Here is a 13,856-nt window from a genome sequence, read left to right as displayed (position 1 = left end):
CTGTATCCACAATACACAAGGGATAAACAAAACAATTAGATGTAAAATACGATCTCAGAGTAATTGTGAGGGTGGGGAGAGTACAACTGCAGCGTATTTAAAATGCATTTGAAAGTAAGATCAGCAACTTAATTACGTATACATATAGACTGCTATACAAAAACCTCAAGGTAACTGCAAACCAAAAATCTATAATAGAAATACACACAAAATAGAAAAAGGAATCCAAACATAACACTAGTCATCAAGTCACAAGAGAGCAAAAGAAGAAGGCAAAAAAAGACCTACAAAAATAAGTCCAAAACAATTAACAAAATGACAATAAGAACATTCATATCGATAATTACCTTAAATATAAATAGATTAAATGCTCCAACCAAAAGACACAGAGTGACTGAATGGACACAGAAACAAGATCCACACATTTGCTGCCTACAAGAGGCTCATTTCAGATCTAGAGACACATACAGGCTGAAAGGGAGTAGAGGGAAAAAGGTATTCCATGCAAATGGAAATCAAAATAAGGCTGGAGTAGCAGTATTTAGATCAGCCAAAATAGACTTTAAAGACTGTTAAAAGAGACAAGGACACCACATAATGATCAAGAGATCAATCCAAGAAGCAGATATAACAATTGTAAGTATATATGCACCCAACATAAGAGCACCTCGATATATAAAGCAAATGCTAACAAACATAAAAGGAGAAATTGATAGTAACAATAATAATAGTGGACCTCAACACCCCACTTACATCAATGGACAGATCATCCAGACAGAATAAGGAAACACAGGCCTTAAATAACACATTAGACCAAATAGACTTAATTTATATTTATAGAGCATTCCACCCGAAAGCAGCAGAATACACATTCTTTTCAAATGCACACGGAACATTCTCCAGAATAGATCACTTGCTGGGCCACAAAACAAGTCTCAGTAAATCTAAGAAAATTAAAATCATATCAAGCATCTTTTCCAACCACAAGGCTATGAGACTAGAAACAACTACAAGAAAAAAAAACTGTAAAAATCAAACATGTGGAGGTTGTTACTAAACAACCAATGGCTCAATGAAGAAATCACAGAATACCTGGAGACAAATGAAGATGAAAACACAACATTCCAAAACCTGTGAGATGCAGCAAAAGCAGTGCTAAGAGGGAAGTTTATAGTGATACAAGCTTACCTCAGGAAACAAGAAAAATCTCAGATAAACAACCTAACATTACACCTAAAGCAATCAGAGAAGAAGAAACAAAATCCAAAGTTAGTAGAAGGAAAGAAATCATAAAGATCAGAGCAGAAGTAAATGAAATAGAGACAAAACAGCAAAGATCAATGAAGTTAAAAGCTTGTTCTTTGAGAAGATAAACAAAATTGATAAACCTTTAGCCAGACTCATGAAGAAAAAAAGGGAGAGGACTCAAATCCATAAAATTAGATATGCTAAAAAGGAGAAGTTACAACTGACATCACAGAAATACAAAGGATCATAAGAGATTACTCTGAGCAATTATGTGCCAATAAAATGGACAAGCTAGAATAAATGGACAAAGTCTTAGAGAGGTACAACTCCCAAGACTGAACCAGGAAGAAATAGAAAATATGAACAGGCCAATTACCAGTACTGAAATAGAATCAGTAATTTTAAAACTCTCAAGAAACAAAAGTCCAGGACCAGATGGCTTCACAGGTGAATTCTATCAAACATTTAGAGAAGAGATAACACCTATCCTTCTGAAACTATTCTCCAAGAAACTGGAGAAAAAGGAACACTTCTGAACTCATTCTATGAGGCCACCATCACCCTGATACAAAAACCAGACAAAAAGATCACAAAAAAAATTATAAACCAATATTACTGATGAACATAGATGCAAAAATCCTCAACAAAATACTAGCAAACCTACTCCAACAATACATTAAAAGGATTGTATACCATAATCAAGGGGATTTATCTGAGGGCTGCAAGGATTTTTCAATATCCACAAATCATTGTGATACACCACATTCACAGATTGAATAAAAACCATACAATCATCTCAACAGATGTAGAAAAAGCTTTTGATAAAATTCAACATCCATTTATGATAAAAAATTCTCCAGAAAGTGGGCATAGAAGGTACATGCCTCAACATAATAAAGGCCATATATGACAAACTCACAGCTAACATCATACTCAACAGTGAAAAGCTAAAAGCATTCCCTCTAAGATCAGGAACAAGACCAGGATGTCCACTCTCACCTCTTTTACTCAACATAGTTTTGGAAGTCCCGGCCACAGCAATCAGAGAAGAAAAGGAAATAAAAGGAATCCAAATTGGAAAGGAAGAAGTAAAACCGTCACTGTTTGCAGATGACATGATACTATACATAGAAAATACTAAAGGTGTCACCAGAAAACTACTAAAAGTCATCAATGAATTCAGTAAAGTTGTAGGATACGAAATTAATACACAGAAATCTGTTGCATTTCTATACATTAACAATGAAATATCAGAAAGAGAAATTAAGGAAATAATCCCATTCACCATTGCAACAAAATGAATAAAATAACCAGGAGTAAGCCCAGCTAAGGAAGCAAAAGACCTGTACTGTGAAAACTGATAGGAGGCTGATGAGAGAAATTGAGGATGACATAGATGGAAAGACATACCATGTTTTTGGATTGGAAGAATCAGTATTGTTTAAATGACCATACTACCTAAGGCAATCTACAGATTCAGTGCAATCCCTATCAGATTACTGATGGCATTTTTTCACAGAACTGGAACAAAAAATTTTTAATTCATCCAGAAACACAATAGAACCTGAATAGCCAAAACAATCTTGAAAAAGAAGAATGCAGCTGGAGGAATCACGCTCCTTGACTTCAGACCATACTACAAAGCTACAGTAATCAAAACAGTTTGATACTGGCAAAAAAAAATGATACATAGATCAGGATAGAAAGCCCATAAATAAACCAACATGCTTATGGTCAATTAATCTACGACAAAGGAGGCAAGAATAGACAATGAAGAAAAGACAGTCTCTTCAATAAATGGTGCTGGGAAAACTGGACACTGACATGTAAAAGAATGAAATTAGAATATTCTCTAACACTATATACAAAAATAAACTCAAAACGGATTAAAGACCTAAATGTAAGACCAGATACTATAAAACTCCTAGAGGAAAACATAGGCAGGACAGTCTTTGACATAGATCGCAACAGTATTTTTTTGGATCCATCTCCTAGAGTAATGGAAACAAAAGCAAAAATAAACAAATGGGATCTAATTAAACCTGAAAGCTTTTGCACAGCAAAGGAAACCATAAACAAAATAAAAAGACAACCTACAGAATGGGAGAAAATATTTGCAAATGGTGCAACTGACAAGACTTAATTTCCAAAATATACAAGCAGCTCATACAGCTCAATATCAAAAAAAAAAAAAAAATCAGAAAAATGGGCAGAAGACCTAAATAGACATTTCTCCAAAGAAGACATATAGAAGGCCAACAGGCCCATGAAAACATGCTCGACATCACTAATTATTAGAGAAATGCAAATCAAAACTACAATGAGGTACCACCCCACACTGGTCAGAATGGCCATCATCAAAAAATCTACAAATAACAAATGCTGAAGAGGGTGTAGAGAAAAGGGAACCCTCCTACACTGTTGCTCGGAATGTAAATTGCTGCAGCCACTATGGAGAAGTGTATGGAGGTTCCTCAAAAAACTAAAAATAGGGTTGCCATATGTTCCCGCAATCCCACTCCTGGTCATATATTGGAGAAGACTCTAATTCAAAAGGATACACGCACCCCAGTGTTCATAGCACTATTTACACAAGGCAAACATGGAAGCAACCTAAATGTCCATCAACAGATGAATGGAATATTATGCAGCCATAAAAAATGATGAAATAATGCCATTTGCAGCAACATACTAAATGAAGTAAGAGAAAGAGAAATATCATATGACCTCACTTATATGTGCATTCTAGAAAAATGATATAAATGAACTTATTCACAAAACAGAAATAGACTCACAGACATAGAAAGCAAACTTATGGTTACCAAAGGGGAAAGGGAGGGAAGGGATAAATGTGGAATTTGGGATTAACAGATACACACCACTATATATAAAATAGCAAAGATCTACTGTATAGCATAGGGAGCTATATGCAATACCCTGTAAAAACCTATAATGGAAAAGAATCTGACAAAGAATATATATATACACACACAACTGAATCACTTTGCTGTACACCTGAAACATTATAAATCAACTATACTTCAAGAGCAGAAGTAATAAAAAAAAATCAAGAGCATAAATGGTTTTATCCAGGCACAGATAACAAAGCAACAGCATGTCCTGACCACAAACAGATGGTGATAGTGAGCACTTATACCCTTTGCAATAAATATGAACGATTTAAGGAATAGCCTCAGGAACCTAATTGTGTTTGCAAGTTCAGAAGCTTCTGTACTAACCACCCCTACCTGACCACACCAGAATTGGGCCTGGCATTTAGAGGATCCTTAACAAAGAAGCACCCCTTACCTCCATTTGTGGTGTACAGTGCAGGGAGTCCAGGATTCTTGGAGCCCACGTTGACTATTGCCCTGATGTGTATTTTTAACACCATTTCCATTTCAAGGGTCTCCTACAAGAGAAGAAAGAGTGCACATGGAGGGTGCCTGAGCCCTCTGATAGGTGTGACCTTAAAAACAACACTCTAGAAAGAGGGGTTAAAGAGAAATTGGGAGTTGACACGACCCCCCCTTGGATTCTCCTGGAGTTCTGCCCCAGTATTTTTGACCATTGTGACCCCCCCAAGGACACAAGATGCCAATTTACATGTGGGGCAGGTCAAGGCCTTCTACCTGTCTAGCAGGTCCCCCACAGAGCCACACTCAATGGCTATCTGCTTTGCACTGAATTTTATTTCACCAAACTATGGAAAAAGATACTGAAATGGAATTCCTTCAAGCCTCTTCAAGCAAGGAGGCCTCAGAAGCTACTTTAGAGAGGAGGGAGTGCCAGTGTACACAAAGACGCATTACGAGGGACTTTTGAACACTTCCCAGTATAACATGGTGAAGCTGAGCTCACTGTGAAACATGAACGGGACCAGGCAAATTTGCTAAGAGCAAGGGAGGCATTAGTAGGTGAAAATCATGTCCTTGGTGTAACCCAGTTTCTCCAAGTTAGGGTGCACGGCTCTCTGGATCAGGGGTGGTGGGCCACACACCAGGATGAACGAGAACCTCCCAGGAGGAGGGAGACGCTCCTTGATCGTGTCCTCAGTAATGAAGCCTGTCTGTACTTCCAGCCTGAGATTAAGCAGAAAAAAGCTGTCGCGGGGGCCAGGTTGCGTCCCTGACCCCAGGCCCCCTGCCCGCCCTCCCTCAAGCCGGGAAGAGGAACACAAGGCTATTCGCCAAGGCTTAGACATCTGCACTACTGCTCTCCGCAGAAAGCTGGGAGTAGAGCACGTGGGGGGCCCAGAGAGCCCTTTTCAGTATTTACCCCAGACCCCAGGCTCACTGCTGGGGCTCTGAGTCCCTGGCTGGTGTCTGCCTGCTGTAAGCACCGGCGCGGGTGAACGCCACCGTGAGACAGATGCACCGGGGTGCGGCGTGAATCGAGGCCGTGAGCAGGAGCTGTGCCGGGCACAGGGTGCTGTGGTTGTTTGGGGACTGGCTCGTTTGGGTGGCGCCCTCTGCTGGGCAGTGAGCTGTATGGCGAGGCAGGCACAGCTCAGCGCTAGGTGGGAGAGGCAGCCTGTCAGCGTGAGGGCTCTGCGGGGTGCAGCGTGTGCGGTGGCGGCCGGGGCTCAGCTTATGAGGACTGCTGCCCTAGGTGAGGTGCGGGGTGCAGGGTGAAAGGGTCAGTGGCCGTACAGGAGGCAGTGTGAGTGATGGCTCTGTGGGATGCCGTGTGGAGTGTGTGTTCAGGGTGGCCCGGGGCCTCAGGGTCCCCCCTGACGTTCAGAGCAGTGCGTGGAGTGCCGCTGAGATATCGGACACCTACCCTCTACCGCCCTTACAAGCAGGTCATCCCAAATCCTCTCTCCCTCAAATTCCTGCATTTCCCAAGTAGAGGCATAGTCCAAGGCCTCAGCCACCCAGCCCAGAACCAACCAACCCAGGGACTGGCCCCTGACTGGGTCAAGGGTTGGAGCTGACCCACGGTGGGGACAACGGGGACCTTACCAACAGGAGGCCTGTCCAGGGTGTACCACAGGTTGAACTGCTTTGGGTGAGGTCTATCAACTTCTTCAAGCTCCTTTCTCACCAAGATCTCCTCCTGTGTCTAGAAAAGAAGCAACACGAGCCTCACCCCTCCAGGGCATCCTGCTTGCTCCCCAGACTCAGCACACAGGTCAGCACATTCCCGCCCCGGCCACCCGACTCTAGCTGGAGTGCTCCCTGCAGACTCTGGGCCAAAGAGTTCTGCTGAGGCTCCGACACAACAAACGCCCTCTTGTGGAGGGAGGCGCTGGGTGACTGCCCTCCAGCTGGAAGGCTGTGTCTGATCACCCCAGCCCAGCTCCTGCATCCACTCTGAGCGCCAGGCAAGGCAAACCGGACTGGCCCAGGATCTCCTGCAGGGAATGCGAGCAGCTAAGGCAGTGATATATGACACGATATATATAATCTACGGCACTGGAGAGCTACAGCAGAGGAAGACAGGCTGTAGCCTCCGCTGGGGAAAGTGCACAAAGCCAAAAGATCTGTTGCAGGCTCAGAGATGCTGCACACAAGACCTGGACCGTAAAACTCGTCATGATCCTTGTCCCAACAATTCCACTTCTGCGATTCTGTTTAACAAAATAATCCAAGCCTAGGCACAATTATTCATCACTGTATCATTTATAACTGTGAAAACTGAAAACAACCTGAATGGAGGAGAAGATTTAGTAATGATGGTGAGACTTGATATAGACTGATGAAAATATTTATAAAGAGTTTTAATGAGAAGAAAATGCCTGTGTGGTAATGTTGAGTAAAAAAACTAAAAATGAAAAACAATATACATATAATTGTGAATATATAGCATGTATAGAGCAAACATAAAAAGAAGTAAATTATTTATATGCTTCCGTATTTTCTAAAATTTCCACTAAGGGCAAGGCAGCTATGATTTTACATTGGGAAAAGCATAGAATTATATATTAAAGAAAGAAGGAAAGCTTAGTGCTTATGGTTGTTTGGGGAGAAAGAGTTGAAAAACAAAAACAAACGGAAAAACAGGCCTGGACTCAGCTTCTATGGCTGCCAGTCTCCCTACTTGAGCCTAGTGAGCCCTCCCATAGCTGCAGGCGCCGGAGCAGCATGACTGTGGTGAGTGGGGAGGAGAAGAATGCAGAGACCAGCTCAGCAAACAGTGGAAAATTCCCTCCTCACTCAAGGCTGACTCAGCAGAACTGACCTGGCTGGCACAGACGAGGGACATCCTGGTCTTGTCACTGGGCTTCTTGGTGATGCAGCGGATGAGCTGCAGCATGGGCGTAACCCCTGGAACACAGCTGGCAGGCAGGCCGGGTTTCCCTCCCCCTCTGGTGCTCACTGTCCCTGGTCTGCAGCAGCTTCACAAGTTTCCTTGGCCCCGGTTACTTCTCTCACTTCTGTCCCCAGAACTCAAAGAGCAGAACCACCCTTCATTTTGGTTTTCCCTTCTAATGCCACAGTCCATCAAAAGCACTTCTCATTTTCACATGGCAGCACTGGCTTTGAAACGACTGCATTTCACGTCTAGCTCCCTAACTGTCCGACTAAGGTGAGTCAGGCACCTGTCTGAGCTCTTCAGTGTCATCTGTAAAACAGATATAATGACAAGTAAATGTGATATTTTTTAAAATGCCCGTTACGGTGCCTGGCACGTTGCAGTTCTCCTTACACATTTGTTCTCGTCTTTCAGGCATTCATTTTCAAGGGATGGGGAGCATCAGGCTTGAACAGGATCCAGGAGCCCTTGGGGCCTGTGTGGCCCTGCCCAGCCTGGCCCCCAGCCTCACCTTAGAGGCTCCAGGGGCTCGTGGGGCAGCCACCATGTTGGTTAAGGGGAGCAGGGCGTCCAGGGTCAGTGTCAAGACCTGTCACTGACCCTGCATCCCCATCTCAAAGAGCCAGGGAAGGAATCTCTCACATCACCCCTTCTAGGACCAAATGACTCCCAAGTCAGAAAGGTCTCAGGGCTCACCCTGTGGATGAAGCCCCCAGTAGCCTCTTACCTGTGGCCCCAGCAATCATTCCCAGGTGATGGACCAGTTTATTTTCAAGCTCACTCGTTTTGTATGGTTTGAACGCAAACTTCCCTGAAAACACAGCGGATACTTCTGATGTCTACGGCTCTTGACTGAGAGCCCGCAAAACATCACTGAGTTCCTTGGGCCTCCCAGGAAGCAAGTCCACCTAAGCGAGTGGCTATGCCATTTTAAACCAGAGGAGCCAGCCAGGGTGGGCTCCTGAGCCAGCCCTGGCCCACCGGGGCCCAAAGTGGGAGTAGAGCCTGGGCATCCTTGGGGGAATAGCTGCACCTTTTCTTCTGAGGAAGAAGGAAGGCAGGCTGAAGTTAACATGGAGTGTCACACAGCACTCTCACCCACGGCAGCGAATGAGTAAGTGATGAGCGTGTGAGCAAACGGATGAGTGTGCATTCCATCCACCCACCCACCCATCCTCCACTTCTCAGCAACGGCAAGTGCCTTTCGTGCATCAGGCATCGTGCTGGAGACACAGTGATGAGGAAACACCAAATCACTCCCTTACCTTCATGAAGCTTATAATCTCATAAAGTGGGTGTGTGAATGAATGTATGAAGACTTCAAGGACAAGTCCACGTGACTCAAATCTGAGGAGCTTTCTAGAACAACGGAACAACCATAGGCATCTTCTTCCTCCTAGCTGGAGGCCCAGTGTGAACCCCCCAGTACCTGACCCATGATAGAACAGGCGCCCGGATGGCCCTTGAAAAAGGATGGTGTCCCCAGTTTTCATGTTCTCCAAGTACGGAGTCCTCTTCCCCCCTTCTGGATGATTAGGGTGTACATTTTTGAAGTAGATCTGAAAAATAAGGCAGCATGGCTTTCACAGCTTCAGCCCCGAGGCCACAGCCACACACAACTCAAGAATACACTTGCTACCAGAAACCAGGAAGAGCAAATCCTCTGCACGCACGGTTGCTCTAAAGCAACACCTGAAGACTTCACTAGGTCAGCAGCTTCACTGTTAAATGATACCGCTGGGAAGCCCTGTCCAGGGCACGTGCCCTTCTCCACCCACCACCCTGAACAAGCTTGTGACGGTGAGGCAGCTGGACATGGCGGGCATCATTTACCTTGATAATCAAGTCCACAAAGCCTAGATCCTCATCACTGGACACAGGCGTGTAAACCCTGACCACCAACACACCATCAATTTTGGCCAAGAGATTAACATAGTTACCTACAGAAAAGGCACCAAATGTTAAGCCTGAGCAGGGCCAGCCTAAACAGGACCAGGGATTTCTCTAAAGGACTGAGCTTTGGTGGCGGAGGGGGTGCATAGCGCGACAGGGTGCATGGGAGGAGGGCCAAGCAGGGAAGGAGCCCAAGTCCAGGATGCCTAGATCCTAGGCCTGCCCTTCTCACTCCATGTGCAAGCCTGGACAAGTCACTTCACCCCATATACCTGCCCTGACTCCATCACAGCGTAGCTGTGAGCTTCACACACAGGAAGCCTACTGTCGGTGCAGGCTTACCGTGTCAAAGCGCTCTGTGGGGCAGGAAGAGCTAATTAAGGTTGGAGGCTGAGCATTAAAAATTGCAGAAAAGTGTTTCCTTTTTAAAGCAAAATATGTTGCCTTCATAAAGTCATTTCTTCCTAAACTGTATGTATCACTGGGGTCTATGAATGAATCACAGCTCCCTCATCTGTATCCTGTCCCCTGGCCTGGAGCAGGCCTGGCCGCACAGGTATGCAGGGCTCCAGGATTTAGGCATCCACGGACCATGAGTTCCAGCAGCAGCACTGTGTCTCCCTGGCCCATGGCTCTGCCGAAGGGCAACAGTGAAGCTTTGAACCATGTAATTCTGTCCCCCCAGGGTAGACATGAACAGACCAGGGTGGCCAGAGACCTGTGGATCATGACTCCATGATCCAGTGTCACATGATGGGCTAGGCCACTCAGATTTCTGCTGCATCCAACATGGGAGACGTCAGTGACTAAGGCAATTAGTGGTGAGGGCAGAAGCTGCGATCAAGAGATGCCAAGGGGCTTCCCTGGTGGCGCAGTGGTTGAGAGTCCGCCTGCCGATGCAGGGGACACGGGTTCGTGCCCCGGTCCGGGAGGATCCCACATGCCGCGGAGTGGCTGGGCCCGTGAGCCATGGCCGCTGAGCCTGCGTGTCCGGAGCCTGTGCTCCGCAACAGGAGAGGCCACAACAGTGAGAGGCCCGCGTAATGCAAAATAAATAAATAAATAAATAAAAGGGATGCCAAGAGACAAAGGCAAGAGGAAGTTCTGAGCCAGAGTATCTGAGGGGGTAGAAGCTGTGTGTGCACAGGACAGAGAGAGAGCATATGCAGACAGAGCAGAGACCCAGGGAGAAGGGGGAGGAGAAGGGCAGGAGGGAGGGAAGGAGGAAAAGGAGGAGGGAGCACTGCAGGGGCAAAACCCAGTCTTTGAGGGGCCCCGAAGCCTGAGGTGCAAACGCTCTGGGTTAAGAAAGGACAGGCTTAGGATGGATAAACAAGGTCCTACTGTATAGCACAGGGAACTATATTGAATATCCTGTGATAAACCATAATGGGAAAGAATATGAAAAAGAATATATATATGTATAACTGTGTCACTTTGCTGTACAGCATAAATTAACACAACATTGTAAATCAACTGTACTTCCATAAAATTTAAAAAAAGAAAGGACAGGCTCAATGACTCTGGCTGTGCCCTGGCTGGGAACCAGGGACCCCCAGGAATAAACACCTGTGGCAGCTTCCTGCCGAGAACTCATCTGATACTGGAAACCTTAGAAAGCCTCTTTCAGATGCAGCCAACCTGGGCCTGGCCTGGCAGCAACCTCAGAGGAAACGGGGCTGCCCGGCTGGTCCCGCAGACCGCATCTCTAACCAGCTTCATTTCAGCAGGGCTGGCAAGCATGAGCGATCTCCGAGCCTCCACAGATTCTCCCAGAAGCCTCTAAATTACCTTGTGCGCTGACTGTGCACTGCCCACACCAGGGCTGAGAGAGTGGGTCATGACAGTTTCTAAGAAATTTTGTTTCTCAGAGGTTTTATTCTTCAGCCTTCTTGCCAATAGGGCTGGTCTCACCAGCCAGGCAGAGGGCTGGAAGGCAGGCTGACACCCAGCTCCCACGGATGAAGAGGGACAGAGGAAGCAGCAAGGAGGCTCAGGGGCCAGGCTGGCTGCCTAGTGAGTAATTTCATCACCTGAAGAGGTGACGTCAAGCTTCTGTCCCATGCACCCAGGACAAGTAGGCTGTGGATGAGGAACTCCACCAGGAAGGCCAGCAGCACAAAGTTTCAGGGCCTAGCAGAGCGCTAAGACCGACTCGGCCACCTGGTGGTGGTACAGGTTAGAAACGGGGTACCTCGGAACTCTAGGACTCCTAGGGCTCATATCCACAACGGGTCCCTCCTTTCGTGCATGAGTCTGAGGCCCCTGCTGAGAACCCACGTACTGGAGAGGAAGGGCACCAACCCCCTCCTGCCCCTCCAAACCTTCTGGGCCTTTCTCCTGACAGTAGGGGCACATCAATTCCTCCCGTCCATCCTAAGTGCACAGCACTTTACAGTTTCTGAATTTTCACATCCATCAGTCACTTAATTCTCACAACAATGCAAGTAGCAGACAGGCCTGGGAAACCCCATGTCATAGACAGTCTCAGAGAGGTTGACGGACTTGCTTAAGATTGCCCAGCAAGGAGCTGGCAATGGGATCTTAGACCTTCTGACTCTAGACTCAGTTCTTTTCAATGCTCATTAAGATACCGCTTTTGTGTCAGCCCCAACGGAACAATGAGAAAGGGAATGGACTGTCCCTAAGCCTATCTCCCTACCTCTTTTTGAGTTTATGTGGCTCAGGAAAGGTAGCAGGGCAACCTCTACACCTCAGCTGAGTTTCTGATAGGAGCAGAGTGCCCACAAGGCCCAGGTCCTGGTGGTGACACCAAACTCCACTCACCTACAGGAAGCCCTAAGGCATGGTCCGGCGAGGGCAGTCCAAAGCGGAACCTCCGAGTGTTGTAGCTGATTTGCTAACAAAACAGAAAACAGAGGCAGGCTCTGTCAGCTTTCTGGAAGCTTTGCTGGGCAGCTCAGATGCCTGGGAAAGGAGCTCCCAGCACATAATACACAGACAGTGGCAGTGGGGAGCAAACTAGAAGCCGTGGAACGCCCATCCCACTGCCCTGGCCTCCCCAGCCAACACATTCCCCACCGCTTTGTCCTCTCACATCACCCCCCCATCCTGCCCCTGACAGCAGAGGGGGAGGGCTGACCCATCACCTCTTTCTCAGTCAGGGGCAGCAGGAACTTGGCTTCAGGGTGCTGTAAGGTGATAGGACGCCTCTTCTTTACATTCTTGTTCTTCAGGGCCAACAGGAGCACAGATCCCAATAACAGTGATGGTGAGGAGCAGGGACGTGTCGTACCAGACACATGTGAGCAGGGCACCTCAGGTCCTGCCTGCCCCGGGCAGGGCAGCTCTCAGGCCCAGCGGCACCCGCTCCACACCAGGGGCATGTATGAAGCCGGACTGTGCCTAAAAGAAACTAGGCAGAGGTAAAGGTACTAAACTAGAAGGCAGGCTCAGCCTACGGTGGACCTGGAGGCTGGGAGGGGCCAGCCACAGATTAGACAGGAGGGATGCTTTAAACTCCCAGTCCGATGGCTCAGGAGTGCTATTGTCACCAGGCCTTTCCTGCCCATCTGCCTCTATCCTGGCTACAGCCAAGGGTGCAAGCCCTGGCAGTCCCCTCCTTGAGGTGGAAGGGGTGAGGATGCTGCTTCCAGTACACAATTTGGAATGAGGGCCCCAACCCCCAGGGACAGAGCTAGGGAGGGGGGATTAGCTGCTGAGCTAAGAGGGATTGGGCTTGCTTCCTCCACTCCCCTCTTCCAGGTCTGGCTAGGGCAGGGGTAGGGGTGGGGTGAGTACCTCTGTTGCCAGAGCTGCTCCAGGTCTTTGCTCAAAACCCACCAACACCCACTGTTAGCAGGAGTGAACATAAATTTTTAACTTGAAGGGTTCAGAGAAAAGAAAAGGAAGCTACACACACACACACACACACACACACACACACACACACACACAAGATGGAACCAGCTGGGACCAACAGGGCAATGAATCTGACTCCAACACACCCTGAGTCTCATCTTACTACATTAGCATATTAAATGACGCATCTATTGGTGGCCAGGACCTGACATTAAGGACCAAAAAAGGATAAAAAGGGGGTGGCACCCCAGTCCCTCAGAAAAAGCCCCGCCCCTTCCCCTGTAGACTGTTGCATATGCCTCCACATAGCTCGCCTCACTCCTCCTCCCGTTGTCTTTACTCTTTAAACCCCTCCCACCAGCTGGGTGAGAATTTGATCTGTGAACTTAGTTCCCACCTCTCCATTCTTTGGCCACTGAATGAAGACTGTGCTGGGTCAATCGCAGCTTGGGTTTTGTTTTTTGCCTACTTGAACCCAAACAGAAAAAAACCCCTCCCTCGCCAAGGCAGAGAGCCTCCACTGGGCTAGGGCTGGAGCAGGGCCCATACGACTTAATTCGGTAACAAATTTTGGCGTCCAATGGGGGTCCCATTCCGTCTGGTAACTCAGGGCTTACTCGCCAACAAGGCAAGTT

At 47.0% G+C, this 13,856-nt stretch overlaps 2 protein-coding genes across 9 annotated transcripts in view; both read right to left on the bottom strand.

Annotated features, from left to right (window-relative positions):
* Positions 1-2,604: 2,604 nt before the first annotated feature.
* On the bottom strand, positions 2,605-13,814 carry CYB5R2 (cytochrome b5 reductase 2; the record flags this gene model as incomplete). The annotated part of the gene is given in 12 exon segments (XM_079929555.1): positions 2,605-5,317; positions 5,323-5,330; positions 6,213-6,312; positions 7,432-7,574; positions 8,234-8,317; positions 8,540-8,547; positions 8,764-9,065; positions 9,340-9,446; positions 12,187-12,259; positions 12,510-12,612; positions 12,614-12,677; positions 13,724-13,814. Coding segments are annotated over 12 exon segments (1,242 nt in total). The 3' UTR covers positions 2,605-5,158.
* OVCH2 (ovochymase 2) overlaps positions 12,569-13,856 on the bottom strand; it is a 200,445-nt gene continuing 199,157 nt past the window's right edge. For 7 of the 8 annotated variants that reach the window (XM_079930582.1, XM_079930583.1, XM_079930576.1 and 4 more), the window contains one exon: positions 13,023-13,212. The gene's annotated coding sequence lies outside the window, so the exon portion shown is untranslated. Of the gene's footprint in view, positions 12,766-13,022; positions 13,213-13,856 lie in introns of those variants that run through there. The other variant, XM_079930577.1, reaches the window with a different exon arrangement.

The sequence above is a fragment of the Stenella coeruleoalba genome, assembly GCF_951394435.1.
Source record: "Stenella coeruleoalba genome assembly, chromosome: 8".
Classification (NCBI taxonomy): Eukaryota; Metazoa; Chordata; class Mammalia; order Artiodactyla; family Delphinidae; genus Stenella; species Stenella coeruleoalba.
Note: the sequence above shows the minus strand (reverse complement) of the source record. Positions and strands in the feature narration are given on the sequence as shown.